Source organism: Rhinolophus hipposideros (genome assembly GCF_964194185.1).
Source record: "Rhinolophus hipposideros genome assembly, chromosome: 16".
NCBI lineage: Eukaryota > Metazoa > Chordata > Mammalia > Chiroptera > Rhinolophidae > Rhinolophus > Rhinolophus hipposideros.
In genome coordinates, this window is record NC_138062.1 from 2,947,347 (window position 1) to 2,973,994 (window position 26,648).

At 42.3% G+C, this 26,648-nt stretch overlaps 3 protein-coding genes across 7 annotated transcripts in view; 1 reads left to right on the forward strand and 2 right to left on the reverse strand.

Moving 5' to 3' along the window:
• PRSS12 (serine protease 12) overlaps nt 1–2,798 on the reverse strand; it is a gene marked incomplete at its 5' end in the record, with an annotated part of 101,687 nt that extends 98,889 nt beyond the window's left edge. For 3 of the 4 annotated variants that reach the window (XM_081077144.1, XM_081077145.1, XM_081077142.1), the window contains one exon: nt 1,958–2,115. Of the gene's footprint in view, nt 1–1,957; nt 2,116–2,490 lie in introns of those variants that run through there. The other variant, XM_081077143.1, reaches the window with a different exon arrangement.
• METTL14 (methyltransferase 14, N6-adenosine-methyltransferase non-catalytic subunit) lies at nt 2,170–22,018 on the forward strand. Its single transcript, XM_081077146.1, has 11 exons — nt 2,170–2,392; nt 4,163–4,251; nt 4,586–4,673; nt 5,868–5,948; nt 6,313–6,400; nt 8,100–8,190; nt 9,361–9,502; nt 12,071–12,163; nt 14,322–14,438; nt 16,023–16,233; nt 18,892–22,018. Exons 1-11 carry the CDS (start codon nt 2,327–2,329, stop codon nt 19,194–19,196), a joined length of 1,371 nt encoding a protein of 456 aa, XP_080933272.1. The 5' UTR covers nt 2,170–2,326; the 3' UTR covers nt 19,197–22,018.
• Nucleotides 22,019–23,339: 1,321 nt separating this feature from the next.
• Nucleotides 23,340–26,648, reverse strand: part of SEC24D (SEC24 homolog D, COPII coat complex component) — a 73,862-nt gene continuing 70,553 nt past the window's right edge. For both annotated transcript variants that reach the window (XM_081077139.1, XM_081077140.1), the window contains exon 23: nt 23,340–24,173. In XM_081077139.1, coding sequence (XP_080933265.1) covers nt 24,033–24,173 — 141 coding nt within the window. In that variant the 3' untranslated portion in view covers nt 23,340–24,032. The remainder of the gene's footprint in view (nt 24,174–26,648) is intronic.

Here is a 26,648-nt window from a genome sequence, read left to right on the forward strand (position 1 = left end):
ACAGGTGTGTTGGCATGGTCTGGTGTTTTCAATTCACTGGCTGGGAGACAGGTTTCGGAGTCCTGTCTCTGTGAAACTGGGACAACCCTGCTGGATCCCAATGGCTTTGAACACACTAGCAGGTGGACCCATTTGCATCTTTATCAGCCCAGGGTCCAGGCACGAAAACAGAAATCATTTAAAGAATTCTAAACAGGCAGCATTTATTAGACTATGGAGAAATGTTCACACAGGTGTAAAAGCTAGAAGAGCAAAAAAGGGACCTTAAGCTTAAATCAGAAATTCCTAACTGCAGGAAGTGGCTGCTAGTCCGAGAGCTATTAGTGTAGAGGGTGAGGGTGGTATTATCAGAGCTGCAGAGCAAGCTCATGTGAGGGCGGGAAAAGGGAGGGCTGCTGCAACTAGCTCTGAGATTTTGTAAAGGACACAGCCATTCCCCAGGATGCCAGAAGCAGAGAGTAAAAGAAGTGAAGGACAACAGTTTTCACATGTTCCACCTTCCGAGTTCCTGGTATGCCTCCTCTTGGCAGAAAGTTACTGGAAGCCACCTGGCAAGGAAGGCTGGGAATGAAGTTTGCAGACTCCCAGCCCAACCATCATCATAGAGCACAGGTTAAGTAAATATGGGGCTCAACCATCACAGGCAAATAACCTGCACTGCACTTCATTGGGTACAAAAAAATTTTCCTCTTGTAGGTAGTTAACTCCATAAAGAAAATCTCATTTATTTGGTCTTTCATCTTTTATGAACTTGATAAACTGTAGGGTCTATCGCAGTGACTGCCACATAAAATGCTCAGTAAGTATTTCTAAATATTTGAGAGAACAAATGCCTATTCCCATCATTGATAAGTAGTTCAAATCAGTACTCAACTTACAGGACTGCCATGCAGTGTAAACTGATTTTTAAAGAAACACACTTTAACTCACATGTACAGATGAGTACTGTCTTTTGCAATGTAAGTAGTCCCCTTGAAGTTATCATACGTATTCAAATAGCGCTGCCCTGCTCAACGGATTTTTAGAACTCCTCTTCTGAAACTGTCTTTCCGAACTACTTCTTGAGAAATACATGCGAGTCAGTAGCATCTAGTCCTGCCCATTTGGGCCTAGCTTGACTTAACCAGGTAGTGACCGGGAAGTTTCAGTATCATTTTGAAAAACGAAATCCACTCTGGAGGAATCAACACTTGTTACTAATGTGGGTAAGTACTTTGCCACAATTTCCAATTAGACTTGAAGCCACATAATGTCTTGGTCTACTTCCGACACTGAATGTGGAGTAAGACGATGGATAACAGTAGTAAGAACTTAAGACTTGGTTTGGTCTTGGCGGCCCGCCTTCCTGGGGAGAGAGGAGCACCCCGCCCCCTCCCCACCCTCCCCCACCCCTCCCCCACCCCTCCCCCCCCACCAGACCCAGGTAATTTCGGCAGCCTGCTCTGTGTTCCCATATCCCAGGGTCATTTCCAGCTGAGACAAATGTACCAGCTCCAAAAGGGGTTGGTCCCCCAGCCTCTGACCTCTAGGACAGGAACCAAAACCCATTTTGCCGTCACCGCCCACTTCCCTGCAGGAAAGCATCCACAGAGCGCGTCACGCAAAGCAGGCGAGGTGGAGACCAGCACGGGACGCCGCGGCCGCGGTCCCCGGCCCGAGGGCAAAGTACTAACGCGAACCTTACAGTAACCGCGGCCGCCGCGCCGGGCTCTGCGCCTTCCATCTCACACCTGCGGGGCACCCTCGTTACGCCCACTTAACGCAGGAGAAAACCGAGGCCCACGGAGGTGATAACTGGCCGAGGACACTCAGTAAATGACAGCCCGGGCTTCACGCCTGGTAATCCGGCTCCAGTTTGTGCTTTCAGGAAAAAACTGGTATCTGGCCATTTTTTTAGACTATCCAGACTAGCAACTGGGGAACTCATGGAAAGGGGAATCAACAAAACGGTCCACACCTTGGAAACAGTGCTGATACAGCAAGGGAGTCTGACGTCCCCGGCAGGAGAGGACAGGTGACAGGCGCGCCACGGCCCCGCCCAGACCCGCTCCGAAGCCTCGGCTTTGGAGCTGAGCGCTCCGAGCCTCCGCCCACGCCACCGCCCCTTCCTGTGACGTAACTTCCGGCGTCCGGAAGGAGGCGGGACTTCCTGGATGGCGAGCGAATCCCGGGCGCGCCGGAAATGTCTATTGGAGGAAGAATGAAAGGTACCCGCCACCTGGAGCTGCAGGCCGATCTCGCGTTCCGGAGACCCCGAAGCAGACTTGGGCGGGGATTCACCCGCTGATTGCCAAGTTGGCGGGGGGTGGAAAACCGGAGCGGGGACATGGACAGCCGCTTGCAGGAGATTCGGGAGAGGCAGAAGCTACGGCGACAGCTCCTTGCACAGCAGGTAGCGGCCCCGGGAGGGATCGCAGATGCACGTGCGCAGCCGCGCTCTTCGCTTTCCCGCCTGGTCTGCTCCCGGCCCTGAGCCCTGAGCCCACTTACCCTTCTTGTTCTCCGCTCCCGCGGTGCCCCTGATGTTTCCTGTTTGGTGTGGCGGTCGTGTGGTGCCAAAGCGCGCGCCGTGGTTGGTTTTCAGCCACCTCTGTGGCGTGCAGGCCTGGGGTCTGGGCCGGTGCTCCGCGAGGGGGATGCGAAGCCTTGGTCCTCGTGGTCCGTCACGGCCGTCCGCGCAAGGACAGGTGGCCGTCACCCCCCGAATTTCTCGTAGCTGTTTAAACGGTCTGCTGCGTCTGGCCTTTCCTGGTCGTCAGCGCCTCGTTCTGAGGTGCTGGCTTCACTGGAAAACGGGTTTACAGAACTTGTAGGTTGCCTCTGGAGGCTGCACTGAAGGAGCTGCAGCGTAGATCTCCGGTTCTGTGTGTTGCAGTCCGCTGTGCAGTGTACACTATCCTCGGCTTCACCCGCAGCTAATAGTTACAACAAACCACCGGCATACGTAATAGTAGTTTTATTTTCACTTGATAACGAAACAGAGGCTCGAGAGGTAACGTAATTTTGGCTCTGGGTCGGGAGTAAGGGAACACTTGCTGCTTAGAGGGCAGATGCGGAAAACGCAAGGCGTGCGTGTCTCCACGTAGAACCAGAGGCAGTGTTTTACAGCCTGCCTTTCAGATCAGTAAACGTCATGGAGATGCTCACGGGCCTCAGTGAGGCGCCTTCCTGTGATTGTTTTTCAGTGATAAATCTTGGTTGTAGTAAATGGAAATCTGAAACCGACCCTCTTTTAGGATTCATGAAAACACTTACGGTGTAGTGGTAAAAATACGGGGACTGGGATCAGCTCTGTTCCTGTCGCTGTGGTATTAGGATCTTGGATTAATCAGGTATCTTTTCTAAGCTTCCTTTTTCCCGACCTCTTTCACCACGGTATCTTCAAGTAGCTGCTTGTTGCCACCAAGTAAAGTCCCTGCACTTTAGATTGAATTCAAACTCTGTTTCACTCAAAATGCATCACAGAACGATTACTTGTTGAGTGTCTTTCTGTGCTGGGAGCAGGTGCTGTTCAACTCTGAATACCACGAAGCCCCTGCCTCAAAGCGCAAACGGCAGCATCAAATCTGATAATGACTCTGTGTCATTATCTGTGTCAGACTCTGCCAAGCTGTTTACATACGTTCTTTTCAATCATTACTGGTTTTAAGGAGTTAGGAAAGCTCAGTATTGTGCCTATAATCATAAAGGCTTGGCTTGAGGGAAGCTTAATAGCTTTTCATCACAGCATGAGCTAAAATAAGGTGTGATATGTGAGTTGCTGGATGCAAAGTGTCCAAGTGCTTACTTACGCTGTAAACACTATATGTTAGCTGCCCTTTTTTGCTTATTGCAACTACTACTAAATCGTGTTTTAGTATTTACTTTAAAAGATGGGCAAAGCTAAGTGTCTTAATTTCAAATGTAACTAAAAGCATAAATGCTTTTTAGCTGTCAAAATCATTCTTAATGTGGTTTTGTTCCAAGGTCATTTCCAGTTTGTCCTGCAAGCTATTAATCCATTTGTCTGTGGAAGTACTTAGAGCTGTTGTGTTTGGTTTTTCTTAATTTTTGATATATTAAATGTGAAATTAATATTCTGAAATTAATATTCTGGCTACAAATAGCCAGAAAGGCTAGCCAGTGCCTTGTGATCTAAGTTTTGACTTTCGCTTTTTCTCAGTTGGGAGCCGAAAGTGCTGACAGTATTGGTGCTGTGTTAAATAGCAAAGATGAGCAGAGAGAAATTGCTGAAACAAGAGAAACTTGCAGGTCAGTTGAGTAGTTTTTTTAGTGACATGTTAATATTGTGAAAGGACCATTGTTTTAATAAGCAAATAATCCGAGGTATGAAGTGTGTTGTTACGAAAAGCCATCAAAATAAAGATTTCAGAAACACTGGTTTTTATTGATTGTGAATTATGAAATGTTTCCTTTATCAATCAAATTGTGTGACTTTTTAGGTGATTATAAACTGGGTGAATAGATACTATTTAATCAGGAAAATTTTGCCATATTCTGTTTTTATATCTGTCATTTAATAGTAATAGATGTGTTTATACACCTAGTGGATGTTTGTGTGTGATACTTCAGTTTTAACTTTCAGAGCGTCCTATGACACCTCTGCTCCAAATGCAAAACGTAAGTATCAGGATGAAGGCGACACAGACGAAGACAAGATGGAAGAATACAAGGTAAGTAGAGATGGGCAGTTCTGTGGTCAGAAAGAGGAAATCCTTACAATAGTAAATTCTTACCCAGGAAAACAGATTAGACAGAAGCTGGTTATTAAAGTGTCCAAAATAATTGTCATGTATAATATACACATGTATAACTGAGCATATGTATAACCAGTTAATAAGACCTTTATATCAATTTCCTCATTTTAACAGAAGATTTGTGTGGATTAAATTAGGTGATATATATATATATATATATATATAAGCATTTAGCATAATGCCTGGTAAACCCTTAAGCAATAATATTCTTGAATAAAAGTAAGGCAGTAAGTGTAGCAGAAACTTTGGATAATTGGATTAGGAGAGGCTAGTGCTGTCTTTTGTGTTATGTTATTCAATGTTAATAATATAGGGCAGTACAATTAAAATATTTTGAAAACTCATGGGCTAGACAGCAGTGTAGAACCATTTCTGAAACAGGTCAAGAAAAAACCCAAGTTTTAAACTTATAATTGTAATATTTAGTTCAAAGTATTATGATGAAAAACCTAGCTCCATTTGTTTAAATTCACTGTTATACAACTATATTTAATAGAGAACATGCATTATTTCAGTAAATCTCTAGGTAATTCAGTGGTATAATTACCTAATCTTATGAATACTGTCTTGTGTGTTACATTTTGATTATGTTAACATGTAGCTTAAATATTTGCGATTGTTTTAGGTCAGATCATATGTAATTTCCAGGAGCTCTCGTGGCGCCATCGGTTAGCGCGTGGTACTTATACAGATTATGTGTAATTCCCGATATTACGACATTTTTGACGTATAAAAAGTTTTATAAGGTTCAATCTAGTAGAAATAAAATTGGCTCATTGGTGGTTACATTTTTTGATTCAAGCTAAATTCTAAAATTTATAATGCTATATTTGAGACTAAATAATTGTAGACAATTTGGTCAGAACGAAACAGTAGTTATAGACTAATATTGATGAAAATGAAAAGAAAATTTTTGTTTTATTAAAAATAGTCAACTAGTTAGATCTAATGATGAGAAAGCAGAGATTTTAATGTTTGACTTTAATGGTAATTTGAAAAGTTTATTATCCACTAGGGAAGTAAAATATTTATGTTTAATCTTAAGATGTCATAATACATAAACTATTCTTCCTGTACATGAAATGTTCTACTTAATCTTCCTTTTCCAAGGATGAACTAGAAATGCAACAGGAGGAAGAGAATTTGCCGTATGAAGAAGAGATTTATAAAGATTCTAGTACTTTCCTTAAGGTAATAAATAATTTTCAAAATTACAACTGTTCACATTTCAGCTCTGTAACTGAAAAGATTTTAAATACCTATTTGTTTTCAAGTTTTTTTAGTTATTAAGATATCATTATAAAATCAAGTATTTTAAAATTATTCATGAAATATATACATAGTCTTCTGATACTTGGCTATTTCCAATGAGCAAATGCTGTTAATGTCTGTAGCTACTAAAGAGTCATACTATCAGTTGTGGTGTTTTCACATATTATTAATTTTTTAATCTGTCAATACACTTATATTTTGTATAGCCTCATAGTAAAAGACAAAGTACAGAAATAATGTATCAGCGTGTGTGCTATTTAATTTAATTTTGATTTTTCTTTAGGGAACACAAAGTTTAAACCCCCATAATGATTACTGCCAACATTTTGTAGATACTGGACATAGACCTCAGAATTTCATCAGGGATGTAGGTATGTCAGATTTGTTGGGAATATGCTATCACTAGCTCTTGATACATGCATATAATATATTTCTCTTGTGGATTATTTCTAACATTTTTCCTGACTTGGTTTAATACTTCTTGCAAGGCAGATCTAGTAGCAACAAAGTCCCTCGATTTTTGTTTGTCTAAAAAAGTCCTATTTTTCCTTCATTTTTGAAGGATAATTTTGCACAATACAGAATTCTAGGTTGGTGCTTTTTTTTTTTCTTTCAACACTTTAAATATTTCATTCTCATCTTGCTTGCGTGGTTTCTGAGAAGTCAGATATAATTCTTTGTTCTTCTTTAGGTACAGTTGTGTTTCTTTCAGGATTTTTTATCTTTGATTTTCTGTAGTTTGAAAATTACAATCCTAGGTGTCGTTTTTTTGGCATTTATCCTGCTTGATGTTCTTTGAGCTTCCTTGATCTATGGTTTGGTGTCTGACATTAATTTGGGGAAATTCTCAGTCAGTATGGCTGCAAATATTTCTTCTGCTCTTTTTTCTCTTTCTTCTTCTGGTATTCCCATCAAAGGTGTGTCACACCTTTTGTAGTTATCCCATAGTCCTTGGATATTCTGGGTCCCCCCCCTTTGCTTTTCAGTTTTTGAGATTTCTATTGAAATATCCTCCAGTTCAGAGACTTTTTTCCCTCAGTTGTCTCCACTTTACTAATAAGCATTACCCCTATATTTAAATAAATAACTTTATTGAGGTAATTCATGTACCACATAGTTTACCCATTTCAAGGATATAGTTCAGTTTTTGGTTTTGTTTTTAGTATATCCACAGGTTTGTGCAGTCATTACCACAATCTAATTTTAGAATGTTTTCGTCTCCCCTAAAGAAACCCTGTGCCCATTAGCAATCACTTCCCATTTCCTCCCCCTTACCTGTCCTCTCCTTAAGTAAACACTAATTGACTTCCTTTCTCTATAGATTTGCCTTTTCTAGACATTTCATATAAATAGAATCATACAGTATGTGATATTTTGTGACTAGCTTCCTTAATTTAGCATAATGTTTTAAGGGGTCATTGGTGTAATGTATCAGTACTTTCTTCTTATGGCAAATAATGTTCCATTGTATCTGCATATCACATTTTGTTTATCTATTCATTCAGGTTGTTTCCACTTTGGCGCTGTTATAAACAACACTGCTATGTATGAGGGTTCCAGTTTATATATGTATAAAAATATAGATGTATAAATTTGAATCCTCATACATAGCAGTATATGTGTGTGTATATATGTATTATATATACATGTGTATATATATATTATACATGTGTGTATATAATATATATATATGTATGTATGTATGTATAATATATATTTTTTTATTCTGAAAGAAAGCGGGGAAAAGCATGACAGGAAGGCAACTGGTGTGTCCCTTCCTGAGAACAGAATGGTTAAATTTTGATGTTATGAGCAGATTATTTAATTTAATAAATATGAGAAATTAAATGGTTTGGTCAGTTGGACTGGGCTATAAAACATCTGAGTCTTTACCTGCTTATGGGGTTAGAATCCTTACATATGAAATGTTAAAAAATACTCAAAATTAGCTTTCTTAAAAGTAAGAGTAAAGTGATGTGTGTATTGTTTTCCTGAGAAAGCTGATAACCTTTGAATTCTCTAATATTAACTTCAGTTGTACTGAAATGTGGAATTGACTGTTTTTCTCAGGTTTGGCTGACAGATTTGAAGAGTACCCTAAGCTAAGGGAGCTCATCAGGCTGAAGGATGAGTTAATAGCGAAATCTAACACTCCTCCTATGTAAGCATTTTCAAAACTGTTCTCAACTCAGGCTTAAAATATCAATCTCTTTATCCTGTCTAACCTTTCTGTTTAAAAATAATTCAATAACTAGGTAAGGCTAACACAACTTTTATATTCTTTATCGTAAAATATATATTAGTTTAAAACTTGAGTGTTGAGTACACAGTAGGTTCTCATTTTCACTTTTTCCAAAAATTTGCCAAAGTGTCTTTAAATACTTCTCTTTAAAAGGCAAATCTAGTATGTATCTTCATTGTATCCTTGAGTTTACTTAAAATGTTTTTAAATGATTTTTCTTCTCAAAAAGTAATTTGTTTATTGAAGAAAGTTTGGAAAACTTAGATGAAGGAAAAGAAGAAAATGAAAATTATAACTTAGGATGCAGGGCTATTAATATTTTTGGAATATGGTAATTCATTTTAACCTTTATTGAACAGAATAATGTTTTCCTCAGAAATGTGTATAAGGTCTTTGAAATTGGAGAGTCTGCTTATTTCACATTTAGCTTACTTGGAACATTTTATACATTTAACAATTTGCTGAAATGTATGCTGTTAGTGGTTAGAAGAGCCACAAAGAAGTCTGCGTATGTGGGGAAAATATTAGTGGACTCTAATATTCATCCTACTTAAAAATACTCTTAAATTTGAAGTATTTTATATTTAATGTTTTATACTCAGAGTACTTTCATATTATGTGGAAATAACCTTTCATTAAAGGCTAGTGATAATTTATACTAGGTAGCTGGAAAAGACTATTAATATAAAGAAAATTTAGAAACTATTTTTTAGAGGGAAGAATTTAAAATTATAGCAAAATAGTTTTTCTAACCTAACTGAACAGTTGAGAAAAACAGTAATGTGATGTTCCTTAGAAAATCAGGTGATACCGGAAAGGGATTGAGTCTTCCATCTGAATATGGATTTCCAGGGTAAAAAGAAGAGAAGTCTGTGTTCTGATGGATGTGGGGAAATGTGATTTTACTTTGCAATTTCCTTATATCCGTGTCCTATGGATGGACCTTGGTAGATGTCCCTCCATACAGGGCATTCAGTAATTAGCTCATGGTTGCTTTGTAAATTGTGGTTAGTAACATTTAAGATTTGTCTTTCATTACCATCGTAAGGTATTTGAAAATCTCTCACTCTTTATGCTTTACTTAAATAGGTACTTACAAGCAGATATAGAAGCCTTTGACATCAGAGAACTAACACCCAAATTTGATGTGATTCTTCTGGAACCCCCTTTAGAAGAGTATTACAGAGAGACTGGTATCACTGCCAATGAGAAATGCTGGACTTGGGATGATGTATGATGAAACTTTTACATTGTAATGAATTATGTAGTTTTCCAATGAATGTATGTTTATTTGATCAGAAACTACGATTATAAATACCATCCCTACTTTCTTAGGCGTCATACCTGTAGATGTATAGTGTAGATCGCGGCTGAAGGCCTACGCACGTTAGCCGATATCACACTCCCTTTTTGAGGCATGCGTGGCACAGGTAGTGAGCGAGCAGTCTGCAGGAGGTGCACAGTTCCAGTCTTAGAGTCTGCATGTACAGCTAGAAAAGTCTAGAAACAGACAACAGTTGAGAGCTCATTCTGCATTTGGTTAGTTTTAGTAAAATCAGAGTATAAACATACATGTAAAACATGGTTTCTACTCTTGGAGGAACTGACAGTATAATAGGTACACAGGACACATAATTTCAGTATAACTGAGATAAAGTCACAGTTTTCCTAAATAAAACTAAGCGAGCTGATTAATTAGTTAAAAGTTATCTGTTTTTACAGGTCAGTAACAATAACAAATATTTATTAATCATCACTCTGTACTACATAAGGTGCTATGTACTGGACATTCAAAGACAGACACGACTCAGTGTTTGGCCTTAAGGAGTACACAGGTGAATGAACACTGACCTAAACACGTACCATGTTCTCCCCAAAATAAGACCTAACCAGAAAATAAGCCTTAGCATGGTTTTTCAGGATGACGTCCCCTGAACATAAGCCCACACGCATCTTTTGGAGCAAACGGTCTTATTTTCAGGGAAACACAGTAGTAGCGTTATTATTTTGTTAATTCAGTAATGGAGGACTGCATAAGATGATCTGAGAAAAACCGCCTGGGGTAGGAAGCTGGGGCATGTGAACAAAGGAGGGGCGCATGGACAGTATAAATAGATAAGTGGGATTGGCCAGATGAAGAAAGGGGTGGGACAGGCATTTCAAGCAGAAGAAATAAATATGTGTCTCACACACACACTCCTACATAGGTTTAAACATCGTTTAGCTAAAGATGAGTGACACACATCAGTGAAGAGTGTTAAGCAAATCATTCTCTTACATTGCATGCTAAACATAAGGTATTGGTTTCTTAAGTGAGTGCTTGTATGCGTAACCAAAGCACGCGGACCACTACTGACTCCAATGGGAAAAAGACGATTCGTGAAATCCTAATCCTTTTCTTATTTACATTTTATTTGTTTTATTGACTATCAGCACTTTCTTTAGGATATTATCATGTAAAGGTTAAATGCGTAGGGCTTTGGGGCCAGGCAAAACTTTTCAACATGCATATAAGGAATTACTTTGTGTCCAAAGCTCTGTTAGTTTGTCACCTGTGATTGGAGCTCGCGTCTTCCTTGACAAGCCTCAGACTGGCAAAAGGAAGTGAGGTCCGGCCTGACTGCTGGCCAGAGAATGATGAGGTTTACATCCAATTTTCTTTTGACTAAACCGACGAATATGTGTGTGTGTGTGTGTGTGTGTGTGTGTGTATATATATATACACATTACCAGTTATGGTGAGGATATGGTGAAATAAACATTCTTAAACACCATGGGAAGGAACTTAAATTTGTGCAGGCTGTATGGAAAGCTGCTCAGTAGAAAATATTAAGAGCACGTCTTTAACCTTGAGTCTTGGGAATCCTGTATACTGTACACTCAAAGTTATTTATTCAGATTACTATGAGAATATTAGATGAGATTCCAAGACTTAAAAAGTTAGAAGTATGAAAATGAGTAGGTTATATGTATTGTAACTTATTTCCATTATTACTGTCAAGTAATGTTTTTCTAACTAGATAATTTACAGATGATCAGTTATAACTTAAATTGACCTGTTATTTAGGTAGAAGTTATTTTCTTAATAAATGAAACTAACAAATTTTTGCTTTTGCCATGGTCTCTCAAACTTCTTAACTTTTACAGAGCTGAAAGAAAAAGCATACTATATAAAACAATTGTTTCTATAGTTGTTTATACATGATATGGTGTTCCCAAATTTTAGAGATTTAATTATTGAAGAACTTTTTTTTAATATGACACACTCAACACATGTAAGGCAAACAAAAGTATAGATTATATTTTGTTGGCATTTCAAACCAAGTAATTATAATAAAATTGATTGATTTTATCTAGAACTGTTCTATAGATACTGGAAACCAAGTTATCCCCAAACATTTCTTGTTCTGTTTCATTTTAATTTTGCCCCTAACTTTGGGGTAATTTAACCTGTTTTCATTTCAGTTTCTTTTTCTGTAAACAGTTGTTCACAAGCTACATCTTATAAAATTCTATAACTATGGTTTTTATATCCTCTATATGTAAAAGTAAATGTATATATTTGTATGTGTGCACGTGTGTGTGTATTGTCTTGATACAGAATAAGGAAACGTAGGACAAGAAGTTTTAAGGATAAAATTTAATTTCCATTATGTTTCCTAATGAAAATTAGTGCATTTAAAGAACATATCTACTGAAAGTCCTGATAAACCTCAATGATTGCTCTGATTGTTCTTTTGAATTTTGGATAAATGGGAAACAAAATACATTTATGCCATATTGTTTTGGTTTCTTACAGATTATGAAGTTAGAAATTGATGAGATTGCAGCACCTCGATCATTTATTTTTCTCTGGTGTGGTTCCGGGGAGGGATTGGACCTTGGGAGAGTGGTAAGATGGTGTTTTCTAAAGTGGATTTGTAAAGTGCATAAGAAAAAAATATGACACATAACAAGGCATAAGATGTTTGAAGATTATCGTTTTGTCTTTTGTTTCTTGAGTAGTACTACAATCTTAAGAAAAAGTGTTCAGAAGAGAATGTAGAAAGGGCAGTACCCCGTAGTTAACTAGTACTAGGGATGAATAAATCAAAATGTGATTTAATACAACTGCAGGAAGAGAACAGTTTAGAGATTTAAAACTACGTTACAGCTCAGGAGCAACCTGCTTAGTGTCCTTTATTCTCATTATGAGTAGTTTAAAAGTAATGCTTTTAAATGCCTGAGTTCTAAGTTGAAGAAGCCAGATCACATTGGAAAAATAACATGGGTGAAAGTTATGACATCTCAATTTATTCTATGTACATTATGTTTAATTGTATTTCAGAAGTTTTTGTTGTTATTTTGTTTTGCTTTGCTTTGTTTTGATGAGATATATTAGATTTCTAAAGGGAAACAAAATAACACGCTTTTTAATCCAAGAACAGTGGGAGCATTGTGGTAGTTTTTGGGAGTCTTCAGTTTGTTACAGTTCTGCTGTCCAACAGTGACACTTTGGGTAAAGAGATACTTTTGTGGGTTTCAGTTTTCTCAGTTGTTATTGGAAGATACTTTCCGTTTTAGGACACTTTATTTGTTGCACAGCAAACAATCTCATTTAATCCTGGTAATTTTAGGAGGTGTCCATATGACAGGGAGAGAATTTAAGTAGGGTTACATTGGGATACATTGTACTCAAATTCTGAAATTCTATAATTACTTTGTATATAACTAGCAAGTTTGAGACTATTAGATAACTTCATTGCTTCTGTCACTTACTAACTCCAAGGTAAGACTGTACTACTTGGGTACGTATTATTTTGGCTGGCGCTTCCCAAGATGCTATGGGAAAACTACAAAAATAGAAACCTGTGTTTTTAAAGGTATATTAGTACTTACCTTTTTACCTCTAACGTCTAGCTTTAGGCTTTCCTCCCGCCCCCAAAATTAGGTTGAACGTGATTGCGAGGTTTTATCTTCCTTGTTTGTGTTGCACCTTATCATATTGGTGAAAGCAGATTTTGGGCAAAAACAATTACACAAATAGTGCTGCATGAGAAAGACTCATGAGGTTTTGGAATTGATTAGGGTCTGTAGGACTTAGGATCTTGTGATGTTTGAGGAACATCCAGTGCAAAACAAATCTATGGCGACAGGAACAGACACTGACCTTGATTTTTGAGATTTTAAAATAAAAATCCAGGTTTCATTTGCGGCGTGTCTCCCTTTCACAGCAAGAGCGTTCCTGAAACGTGTGTAGATTTTTGCCCCACTGTGTCTAAATGTCTTGATCATGGTGCCAGGGGTATTACACTTCCCTTTCCTTATTTCCCCACTTTGCTCTTCAGTCAGCTGGGTGAAGACTCTGTCTCACTGGGCTTTTATTCCCAGCAGCTAGATGGCATCACGTGGAGGTCGTCAGTGCCCCGAGCGATGTCATAGCTGGTATTGTCATGTGTTCCTGTGTAGCAGAGTCTCAGACACGGAGGTTCAGGTCTCTCTTTTCTAGGTTATATGAAGATGAAAGTAAACTTTACCCAGTAAACACACATACATAATCATTTTAGGTCTTGGAATTTTCTGAGGTTTAGTATTACATAAAAGTAACATTTAGAAGTCTCTCATTTGGAAAGAAGGTATCAATTAGAATATTTTCAACAGTTTATAGTTTGTCGGTAGATAGAAAATTGAGGTGGTGGGAGTCAAGTTATCTTCTGGTTATTTTACAATTAAAGAGAGGCTGAGTGTTACGACTGAAAACCCACTTTCTGTTGATGACAGTGGAAGATGGTATTAAAAGAATTGGAGTATTACGTAACCTTCCTGTGTTGTGATGTTTAAATTCCTGTGTTGTGATCAGGTTACTATGTAGAAGTTATATATGCATTCTGTATAGTTAAAGACTAGCATTTCCTTTTTTTTCTGTTTGTGCACTATAATATAACCAAATACCTGTGACACCTTGGAATTTAGTGTCACAAACCTCTAGGAAGTTTTTTAATGCTGGATGGTTATTTTAAATATTGATTCCTTCAGCTAAGGATTTCTTTTTTTAATTATTTCATTTCTAGTGTTTACGCAAGTGGGGTTATAGAAGATGTGAAGATATTTGTTGGATTAAAACCAATAAAAACAATCCTGGGAAGACTAAGACTTTAGATCCAAAGGCAGTCTTCCAGAGAACAAAGGTATTGCCTGTACTATTTCGTTATCTTTGTTTTCATTATTTTCTCTCAAGCTTTTCCAAATGACTATACTGTCTTAATTAATTTTGCTGCGAGGTCATTATCTTAAACTTGTACAAATGGCATTATAATCATCCATCCAAGGTAATTTAACTGAAGTATAACTGATTTACAGTATACTGTTCAGGTGTACAACTGGTGACTGAGTATTTGTATACATTACAAAGTGACCCGATGAGTCTAGTTACCTTCTGTCACCATGCAGTTATGATGGTAGAATTGACTCTATTCTCTGCTGTTCATTGCATCCCTGTGACTTATTTATTTTATAACAGGGTTTCTACCTCTTAATCTCTTCACCTGTTTCACCCATCCTTCTACCCCCACTCCCTCTGACAACCATCAGTTTGTTCTCTGTATCTATGAGTCTGTTTCTGTTCTGTTTGTCCATTTCTTTTGTTTTTTAGATTCCACATGTAAGTGAGATCATACGGTATTTGTCTTTCTCTGACTTATTTCACTTAGCATAATGCCCTCCAGGTACATCTATGCTGTCGCAAATGGCAAGATTTCATTGTTTCTTTTGTTTTGTTTTTCATGGCTGAGTAATACTCCAGGGGGTGTGCGTACATCTTTATTGATTTATCCATTGATGGGCACTTAGGTTGCTTCCATACCTTGGCTCCTGTAAATAATGCTGCAATGAAGTGAACATGGGAGGTGCATGTGTCCTTTCAAAGTAGTGTTTTAAAACATTTTATTCACTATGGTGATGAGACCCCACCATGCCAGAGGAGGTAATGTGTATCCCTCTACGTCCTAAATTGCCATGATTCTAAATCACATACGGGCTTGGTACCTCCGACCCACAGAATTTTTCCCTTTCTCTGGGCAGCAACAGTCGTAGCTGGCCAGCGTAGAGGAATTTTTCTTTCCTCTTCCATTTTTCTTTCGCTTACATCAGGAGGAAGGAGCTGTCCTGCAGTCCTCGCTCCTCAGGGAGCCACTGGTGGGAGGGTCTTCTAAGTCTCTCGTGGCCTGGAAAGTGCTTTTGAAGGGAACCTAAGCCACACTTGCACTATTCATAGAGTCAAGTGACAGGTTAAATTTTATTTAATCTATACTCCTGCCATCCAGATTAAATAGAGAAGGTCAAAGAAACCAAACAAAAACTCCGATTTTCCCATTGCTTATGTTCAGTATTTAGAATTGTGCGCCCATGTTTAGAGCCCTCTCTCCTTGTAAAAAGGCGTCCTTACACCTAGTGTATAGTTCGATCGGGGAGCATATGAAGCCATTGTGAGGTTGAGTGCTGAAAACAAGCCACCACCGAAAGCTGCAGAGAAGGAGCCCCCGCTCAGTGACGCAGCTGTGAAATGTGATGTGTGACGGCCCGGGGTCAGCTCATACCCAGCTCCCCTGCCGTCTTCCCACAGCCAGAACCCAATTGTCCCGTGTTAGTGCCCGGGGGACTGTATCCCAGGGACGCAGGGAAAGGAGGGGGTTCGGCACTGGGGACGGCAGCCATGGAAAGCATACGGATGCGACTGGATGGCAGGCTGACCGGTGTGCCTTGCTGGTTTGCAGGAGCACTGCCTCATGGGGATCAAAGGGACTGTCAAGCGCAGCACTGATGGCGACTTCATCCATGCCAACGTCGACATCGACTTGATTATCACGGAAGAGCCTGAGATCGGCAACATAGAGAAGCCTGTGGAGATCTTTCACATCATCGAACACTTTTGTCTCGGTAGAAGACGCCTTCATTTATTTGGAAGAGATAGCACAATTCGACCAGGTAGGACTTCAGAAAAATGAGAGAGACCGTATGGTGCCTTTGGGAGACAGGTGGCACGGAATAGCTCCCGGTACTGTGTAAAACAAGGTTCCCACGATGGATTTCTTTCCTCCTCTGGCTGCACTTGAGGTTCAGGTTTGCCCACGCCCGCTTGGCTCCCACCCTTCTGCAGCCCTCTCCTCTCACTGCCTGACAGACCTTCTCGCACAACCCTGTCTAAACCTGCTGGCTCCCCACTGCGCTGCCACCACCACCACCACCAGCAGCAGCAGCAGCCTTTCCCCTTAATCTGTTTCTTCACAGCACTTACTGTCATCTGTAGTGTAGATTCTTCTGGCTACGTCTCTCTAGCCGTCTCATGGAGGGCAGACGGTCTTACTTCTTTCCACCCAGCAGTCACACCAGTCAGTAACCATTTGTTGAATGAAAATGCATAGGTAGAAGAATCTAAGGAGTAGGGAGAACAGATCGTTAAGTGCAGTTACAGGTATCGACACAAGTAGCGATGTTCGCTTAATGCCCATTTTTCTGTAGAACTTCTCTTCAGTGGGGTTCTTCTGTGTCCAGTGAGCTGTGGCCACTTGATCCACTGCACATTATACATTGCATCTTTCCGACAGGATGTCCTTCTACCTGGATTTGCACCTGTGAACAAAGTCTTAGAGGCACACGTTTTAGTTTTTGCTTGCAAACTATCATCTGATTGTTTATTGTTGCCCATTCGTGCAAAAATTATTTTAGTATTAGCTGCAGTAAAACAAACTTAGGAAAGAAAATCTGGGAAAGTTACAGGTTGGGGGTTAACCACGTAAATAATAGGAGCAACTGAGATACGCGTCTTCCTCCAGGAGGTAGTCTGAGGTACATCATATATTGTAGGAACACTAGTTACCCTGTTTAAAAGGTTTAAAAAGTGCTTTATGTGTCAAATGTGCTAAAGCCAGCCCATGTTAATCTTGATTCTTTTACAATTTTTGCCTCTAGAAACTATAATAAACACTGTTGCAGTGATGAGTTTATAGGTGGGAGGTGGAGTCTATTCCAGTTTAGTCAGCAGAGATTTCTATTTTATTCATGTAAGAGGCAGGGTGGCATGAAAGAGACACTATTAGCTGTTTTTATTATTAAATCTTCAAGTTTCTGTATTGTGTTCCATAATATCACATCCATTCCAAAAACTAGAAGGGAGCAAGTGAAAATCTCATAGGTTCAATGCTCAGTGAGGCCACGAAGGTGCCCACGTGCTCTTTGATCTGATGGGCATTTCTCTGCCTCCAGGGTACTTACCACGGGATACGACCCAAGGCACAGTGTGATTTACGTGTTAGTTTTTTACTGAAATATCACACAAATCTTACTGTATCTAGGTCCTGTTTGATACCAATGAGATTTTAAACGATGAATGAACTGTTGTACATAAATAGAATCACATTTTGGAATATGATGTTTGTAAAATATTTTGCATTTTTATAGCACTTTATAATGGACCTAACATTCTAGGAAATAACCTTAAGGATATTGGGGCAGAACGATTGTGAACCTAACTTTTCAGATGAAGAACCTAATTCTCACAGATGACTTGAGCTGCCCGAGGGGATCCCGCATGTCTTGTGGTACTCCAGAGGTGGGTTTCCACTGTGCCCCCCAAGGGTGTCAGTTATGAGTCACCACACCCAGGGGACCCCAAAGCATGATGTCTCTGTTGGGCTTTTACAGTTAACTGTAGTTCCTCCCATTCCAGATACAATTTAATACATCAGAAATCATCCCCCTTAGAAGCTGTCTAGCAAGCAGTTGACAGCAATGCCTTTTTAACCTATAAAGGACGTGTGCAAGGATTTCTAGGAGAGAAAGGACTATCGTTTCATATGAGACGTGTATTTGAATTGGATGTTGAAGGGTGGAATGTGCAGCAGGCTGACAGAATGGAGAAGGGAGCAGCACTGGGGTGGAGACGGCCATCGAAAGGGTCCCTGGTGGGTCATGGTTTTCCTCAAGTGAAGCTGTCATGAAATATGGTCGGAAGGTTGGTTCCAGCCTCGTTATAAAAGGCTTTAGATCCATACTGGTGAATCTGGGCTCTGTGGAAAGCCCTGGAAGTTTGCACAGACAAGTGACGTTTCAAACCCACTTTGCCTGAGGCTTCCCACCTTCTGAGGGAGGGGAGGTTATGTCATCCATCACAGGTACAGAGGCCGGACCTAGTAGGAACCCAGGGCGGCAGGGGGATGGGAAGACTGGAACGAGTGGGGGCAACACGGTCATGGTTGGATTTCTAGGACCAGCAACTGGGCTGCTTGGGGTTGGCAGAGTCAAGGCAAGAGATGGTTCCAGGGTTTTAATCAGAAACCAGCAGATTGTGTAGAATTACGTTTTCACTGAGGTAGTGGATGATTTATTTTTCTAAGTGCTGTTCTCACAGGATGTGAAATGTGGATGGAGACAATGAGGGAGGTAAATTATACGTTAGTGTGAGAGGAGAAACAAGGTGCCTGCGTGTGAAATCTCTAGGACCAGACTAAGTGCCGTGCGTTCTGTAAAACAGTTGATCCCGGTGAGTGACAGGGACATTTAAGAATGCACTGCAGATGTGCAATAGCTCCTGAAGGGTCGGGAAGAGAAAACGGACACAAAACGATCCTTTTTCCCTCCACCCAGGCTGGCTTACGGTGGGACCGACCCTGACAAACAGCAACTACAATGCAGAGACCTACGCCTCCTACTTCAGTGCCCCGAACTCCTACCTGACGGGCTGCACAGAAGAAATCGAGCGGCTGCGACCCAAGTCGCCCCCTCCCAAGTCTAAGTCGGATCGGGGCGGTGGGGCTCCCCGGGGCGGGGGGAGAGGAGGCACTTCCGCTGGTCGTGGACGGGAAAGAAATCGATCGAACTTCCGGGGAGAAAGAGGTGGCTTTCGGGGGGGTCGCGGAGCAGCACACAGAGGTGGCTTTCCACCTCGGTAAGTGACGCCGAGTCCATGCCCATCCTCCCTCTGGACTGCTTGGAACTGCAGGCGGGACACCTCGGTTAGAGCTGGGGTTCAGCTCGCACGCCGCTGTGGGACTGTCTCTGCCACGTACACTGGCTAGTTTGGTCCGGGATGCCTGTGTCGTCCTCCCTTTGTCATGTGCATGTAACCAAACAATGGAACACAGATGCCTTCACTTCCGGAGACTGAATTTGTTCTCATAGATTCCAGCTAATTACAAGGCTTTCGCTTTTTGGAAATAGTTGACGGGAACAGTGGGAAAGCCCAACCTGTGCCACTGCTGTCACAGCCGATGGGAAGCTGTTCAGGAGCCTTGACAGAGGGGAGTTGGGCCAGATGGTAACTTTCTGGGGGGGGCTGTAACATGTTCTTCATGAAACAAAAAAGACTTAAAAAAAACTTAAATTCAGATAGAATTTGACTACAGAAGAAATTGGGAGACGTTGAACAAAATCCCCTCCTCCCAAATCAGAACCTGCTGGGGCGGTGCAGGGTGGGTGGCCAGTGCTAGAACTCGGCTGTGGGCGCGAACTTGGATCGCCCTTCAGTGAGTTCACTTGCAGATTCCTTAGCAGAGTGGGGGGGGCGGCCACAGCAGAGACCCCTGGTGACCAGGCGCCTGCTTTAAACATTTGCGGGATTAAGTTCTTGGTGATGAGGAAAGGACACATCTTCACACTTGTTACAGAGAAAACTTCATGTAAAACCCGTTGCAGAAAACCCTGAACTTAAAAAGACAGCTTGGAAAATGGGACTGCAGTTGCCTTTTTTTAAAGCCGTGTGTTTTTAAGGGACTCACTTTGCAGATCAGTTCGTTGGATAAGACTTTATGCTGTCATTCCTCTCTATGCTGTAACTTGTGTTTTAAATGAATCCGATAAATGAAATACCGTTACTGTTCTTGATAACTGTATTTTTTATTTTGTGTATGATTTTTCTAATGAAACTTGAAACCTTTGCAATCGGGAGCCTGTTTTCTGGAAGTGGAGTTGCCGCGGTTACCAAATGAGAGGGCTGAGCTGAGGTGAGACTCTTGGTCTGCGATGCATATTGGTGGCCACTGTGCTTTTCGCTGCTCGTGCTATCCCGCAAGGAGGTTATAGTGTTACACTGAGACGCAGTCTGAAGACCAGCACCGAGTTTTAGAAACAGGCTTGCGATCCTGAAGCCTCAGGAATTGAACGTGCTTGACCCGTACTTTCTATACAGTACTTCTGAAGTACTTTCAGTACTTTCTATACAAACAGTGTGTGACTGATGCCTTTCTTGACGTGGCACTCGTGTCACAGTTGGTTAGAGGTTTTACTGAAATAACAGTATTTTCAACTTCAGGAATTATAAATTATGGAGGAGAGAGCTGTATTTGTCAAAGCTGTGGCCTGGGAATGAGGAAGGTGGAGAGAGATTTCAGTTGCCCAGGGTGGCTCCTTAGAAACAGCAGCTAGGAAGTGGCCTGTCCTGTCACCGGACTGTCGTGTGGTCCACGCCCTGGGCCCAACCAAGTGAGGGCACGCCGCTGGGTTTACCTGGCCTGGCCCCTGCGAGGTCTGTCGTCATCTCGCAGAGTTAGGGAGGGCTCTGGAAGTGGAGAGCTAGAGGGAGGCCCAGCCCACCACATTTAGAACCGAGCAAATAAGTAGGCGGTTGGAAAAGAATGTAAAGGTCTAGAATTATCCCTTTGACAATGTAATGCGGCGCTTTTATGATAATGGAGCGCACTAGTTTTGCCTACGCTTCCTTTTCTTCAAAGTTACCGTGTCAGTTTTACAATAGAATCTATTCATTGAGGAGAGGTTTCCAGTGAACACTCATTTGTCTGAATTCGTCTGACTTTGGATCATTACATTTTCACAAAGTTACCTAGGAAGCACCAAAAATAATTTTTAGTTGCTTCATTTACTGATGCCTTATTGGGGCCAGAAGTTAATTCTGAAAGACCCCTACATTTTTCAGTTCTAAAGTTCTAAGATCATCATAGCTACTAATATCACACAGTTACAGTTCTAGGCGTTCGTTCCAGGCCAAACCACGGTGTTCAGTGTGGGGGCAACAGCTGCCTTACCTGTCTCCTTCCAGAAGGTGGGGGGGCAGGACACCCACAGCACTTAGTTCCTTTGGACCTTCATCACTGTGTGTGGGGGGGGGGGCGGGGGGGTTGATGGCGTCAGCTGGAACCGATTGCATGCTGGGGACACCACACCCAAATACTCCAGAACCAGCTTCGACCCATAGGGACATCAGTCAGCGTGTGGTGAGCTTACCATGAGGACGTGCCGTGTGAGGGTTCAGAGCACGGAGGCTGGCAGCCAGGTCACAGCCACAGTGGGGCGGGTAGTTCTGCGTCAGCAGCCTCCTGAACCAGCGCTTGCTAAGTACAAGAGCCTCCCGAGATCTGGGGCTCCTAAACGTGGCAACTCAAGCAGGTCCATTTCAGGCTGGAATGGAAGGCTGCCTGGGAGTGACTGATGTCGGCTGAGGTCCCCATGTTGGGGCTGTTAGCACGAGTGAGTCCTTTTCATGTCTGTTAAAATACGGTGTACCCATCATAATTGCTAAATGACTGCTTTCTGATTAATTACAGCAGCTTCCTTTAAAATTCATAATGTTTTCATCCTGAAGTTAAGAACGTAAGAGTTGGTCTTTGAAGTATATAGTTCCAGATTTTACTGATTTGTTAACATAATCTTTATTAACTTGACCAAGTGATGGCCCAGTTGGGACTCATTCTAAATAGTAGTCTTTGATCTGAAAGTTTCCGGTATTTTGGGAGCTATTAAAGACATAAATGTTTGCTTGTAAGAAAGGCCTTTCTTGGAACAATTGTCACGTTGGGGCCCATGCAGGACTTCCAGCATCATCCATCTTTGATGTTTGGTGACGGACTAAACTTGATCTTGGGTCTCAAGTAGATGCAGTCAGTTGGGAAGCTATAGATCTAGGGATTCCCAGAAAGAACGTTTACCCAGCAGATTGAGTCCACTGAAGTCTACGTGGAAAACCTAGGTTTTCCAGGGTTTCTTTTTTCTAGGGTTTCTTTTCTGGTTAGGTCTTATTTTCAGGGAAACACGGTACAAGCATGATTAAGAATACTGTATTTATAAAAATAATTCCAAATCAAAATTTAAGGAAATATAAGCACAAACATGAGCTTGTCAGCCAGTTAACTACCTGAATTTTAAAGGCCACCACCTCCTGGAGACGATGCTGACGTGATTCTGATGTGCGGGTGGCATCAGTAGCTGTCGGGGACGTTCCCAGTTCTGATTGTTACACGTGTCCTGACTCACGGGGAAGACGGTCATTGCAGCTGACACCTGCCTTGTGTCCTCTGGGCTCTGAGCCAAACTGACCTTGTTCTTTGTGATTTCACACTGGGTTTGGAGTTCTGGAACCATGTTTGTGAGGACATACTTTGTGAACTGGAAGAGTTGGCCTGGACAAGGGACATGACAGGGATACGTGATGGCCTTTGAAGCCTCTGGAAACTGCTGACAAGTAGAGGGAGAACTCAGCCTGTGGCCCCAAAAGACAGAGAGCTTGCACAGAAAGGAGACATTCCAGGAAAACAGTCTGCTACGTACAGTTTTCTAACAAACAGAACTGTTTGCAATGGCTTCTTGGGCAGGACTCACTGCTCCTCAAGCAGAGGCCAGGCAGCGCCACTAGAGGGAACAACGAGGCGATTTCTATTCCTCTTCTATCCAAGTTGTTTTTTTTTCTTTTTATCCAGATTGGTCAATCCGGTGTTTTCAGCAGTTAAAATTTACCTAGTTTTCCCCAAAGAATTGCCTGTTCTGGATGATTACTGAGGAGCCTTTCTGGAAGGTTTCTGGCACTTTAGTGCATAATGCCCTCTAGTGGAGCTGAAGTTCAATTTCAGGTTTTCTTTCCTTATCCAAAAACATGATCTAAATTTTGATCTTTACTCTTTTGCTTTATTAATACAGAAACGTGTTTCCATCTGACTGAACATTAAATTAACATACCATTCTTAATTATTCCCTGTCTACTGTCATTAGGGTAGATTTCCAGAAGTGAAGGTGGTGCCATTGAGAAATCCCAAAGGTGTGCCTTGAGCAAGTGATCTCCAAGTACCTAAAACATGAATCCTACCTGCTAAGAGCATATGAAGTGATTTATTGATACTGGTTAACATCCATTATATACAGGTAGAAACCTTTAAAATTGTACAGAAAACCATTAAGAGTATTGATAAAGGCAGTTTTATAGACAAAACACAACTGGAAAATACTTTTAACATACACAACATACAATTATGAAAAAAATGTAGAATACAAATTGTTCTACCAAATAGATTCCAAGGTTATTAAAAGTCTGCTATGCAAACCTCAAGTTGGAAAATGTGTTCAGTGGGGTTACATGGTTTGAAAAAATTAAGTATAATGTAAAAACTAAGTGTTTTTTTTTTCCCTCACTGCAAATGGGAGAGGAACCAAAACAACTTTTTACCCCAAGTCTATACATTTTGAAAAATAATTTATATGTCTACCACAAAGAAAGAAAATTGAGAATGTTTATAGTTCTGTAAACTGTGCCTTTCATGAAATTTAGACTGTGTCAGTGTTGACAGTTAAAAATTGTGCAATCAGAAACAGATTGTTCCCTGTAAGGTACAGTTGGACCTTCACTGGCTTCATACCTGAGCACCAAAGCTGAAGTTCTAAATGCTTCTTGGAAAGGCATTCTGAAAATGAGCAAGAAATCACAACTAGCCTGCTATCACCCGGAGAATGAGGCACCAAGAGGGGGACATCGCCGTAGAAATGCAACGTCAACAACGGAGGTTCCATCAGTTCAGCAGCTGACAGATCTCCTTGTGCACACAGCACAGGAAATCCACGTAGGAGGACCCGCCATGGAGCCCCTTGTCCTCCACCAGGAACTGTCGGAAAACCATTTCTGGCTGTTCCCGCTGCTTCACTATGGTCAGCTGGGAAAAAACAACAACAAAGTAGCTGGTTATAAACATGTTCTGGATGCAGCTCCACCTCAGATGCTTCAGTTTCACCAACACGGCACAATGTCCCCCGTGTGCGGCCTGGGAGGACGTGGGGAGGTGCTGTCAGCCCAAGTGGAGGGGGAGAGTGATTCCCAAACCACAAAAACCAAGACATACTAAGTGGCCACCAGGAAACACAAGCATCGTGCTATGGGAAAGGCGTCACCGTGGTGGGGCCTGTCACCCCTGTGGGGAGCATCTGTGGGCCTTCAGGGCCAGGGCAGGATTTCCTAGGATGTGGGGTGCGGTCAGAGAGCCATCTGTGCGCCCGCCATGTGCCAGACAGCTTGGCTGGATGGGAATGAGCACAACTCCTAGAAGCCATTGGGCGCTTAGGGGTGTGCCACCATACTGGTGAAGTTGGGCTTTTGTAGGAAACGCAATCCAGGGACGGTGCTAGCAGCAGTGGCAATGGGACAGGTAGAACAGAGCACCATCGTGAGCTGAGGGAACCCGCCGGGAAGCAGTGGCACGTGTGGGTGGGAGGTGACCAGGCTCTGAATGCGGGCCCGTCGGTGGAGAGGGTGTAGACGGCTGCAGCAGGCGGTGGGCCACACGCGCAGAAGGCTTGTTCCCTGCTCTAAACCTTCCCGGGCCGAGCTGCCCACCTGCCCGCCACTGTAGCCACCAGCCACGTGTGCCTGCTGAACCCTTGAAACAGGGCTGGTCCGAACCGGGACGCGCAGTGAATGTGAAACCCACAGTGCATTCCTAAATATTAGTGAAGGAGCAAAGGTAAAAACTCAGTCGTGGCTTACACTGATTACACGTGGAAACAGTAACATTTGGAGATACTAGGTTATAATACTAGGGGAGCCAAAAAAAAATGTATATACATGACTTGTATTCATCTTATGGGTATATACTGAGTATTACAATTTTAATAGTATTTCCTTTCTCAACATGTGTATATGTTTTTTCTGTATATTGTTAAAAAGATTTTTAAGTTTTAAATGTGGCTACTGGCGAGTGTGGAATGGCATGAGTGGACAGCTGCTCCGGGGAAGGGCCCAGAAGAGGGTAGGTCTGTCGTGAAGGCTCCGGGCCCGTCTGTCTGCCACCTTCCTCACTCGTTTTAGCGATCCGAGCAGATGATCAGACAGGCTGATTTCATACCTGTTGCGCCACAAGAGCGCATCACGGAGCCACCCACGCACAGCAGTGTCTCCCACCTGCTCCCTGCACAGTTGGGAGAAGCCCCTGGAGGGCCTGCAGTGTGGGCGTCACCAGCCACCGCACAGCAGGAGTGTTGTGTCGGCTCTCGGGGTGGCGGGGAGACCCTACCGTTGGTCTCTGTGCTTTTTAGTTATTAAGTAGAATAACTTACTCAACACAGTTTGCTTTTTTGCCTTTGTATTATTTTGGCCTAGGCCCTCAGCTGATAAGCCTTCAACCACCCGGATCCTATAGAAATAATGTCACAACTGGTGCTGCTGGCAATACAACCCAGCTACTTCCACGTGGGTATGGACATGGGTGGTGCGGGCTCTCAGGAGTCAGCCAGGCACGGGGAGGTGACACCAGAACAATGTGCGGAAACATCATCACAGGCACGTAAGGCGTGCGCCCTGGTGAGCTTGCAGCCAAGGCTGCTTTCTTTTCATTTGTGTCGTGTCCACCTTCCACGTGCCACTGGGACTCCGCTGTTGTGCATGATGGACGAGCACTGGTCACGTGAGTGAGGCCAGTGTCACACACGTCAGGCCAACACTGGGCAGACCGAGTCACGGGCGCCCATTTTACCCCTGTGGGAAGGAATGGAAGGAAGTCCTGCTGCTTGTCGGGGGAGTTCCTATGGCTGCCGCTCACTTGGGGTAGTTGCTGGCTTTTCCTGTGGTGCATGCCTTCTCTGATGGTGTGTGTACCGTGGTCTGAGGTGGGAAATGGAATGGGAATGGAGCTCGCTGTGGGAGGAACCGAGCTGTAAGGGGAGGTGACTGTCTCCTGCTCCAGCACTGGAGTCTGTGGACCAAGCTGGACTGCTCGCTTCAGGATGACACGGAGTACGGGGGGATGTCCCCGAGAAGGATTCAGAAGTGGTGGCCGGGCTGGTGGTCTTCAAAGAGCACACCACACAGAGAAGAGGACATAGTGGGATGGACTGGGGCCCACATTCTCACCCTCTTTACCTTTCTCTAGAGAGTGAGGGGCGTGTAGGAAGTGCACGGCTGATCTTGCTCCCGGCTTCCCATGTGTGTGGCTTATTCCAGGGCTCTGCAGGTGACATTCTCTGGGCCACACTGCCAGTGCCTCACAGAATTAGTGCACTCCAGAGCCATTCTCCCGTCATTGCCTGCCTCATAGGGAATGGATAAATGACAGCAGGGACTGAGGCGGCCCAATAAGAATGGGTTGCAAGACAGAACCATGGACACAGCTTAGGGGAACAAAGACTCTTCAAGGGCA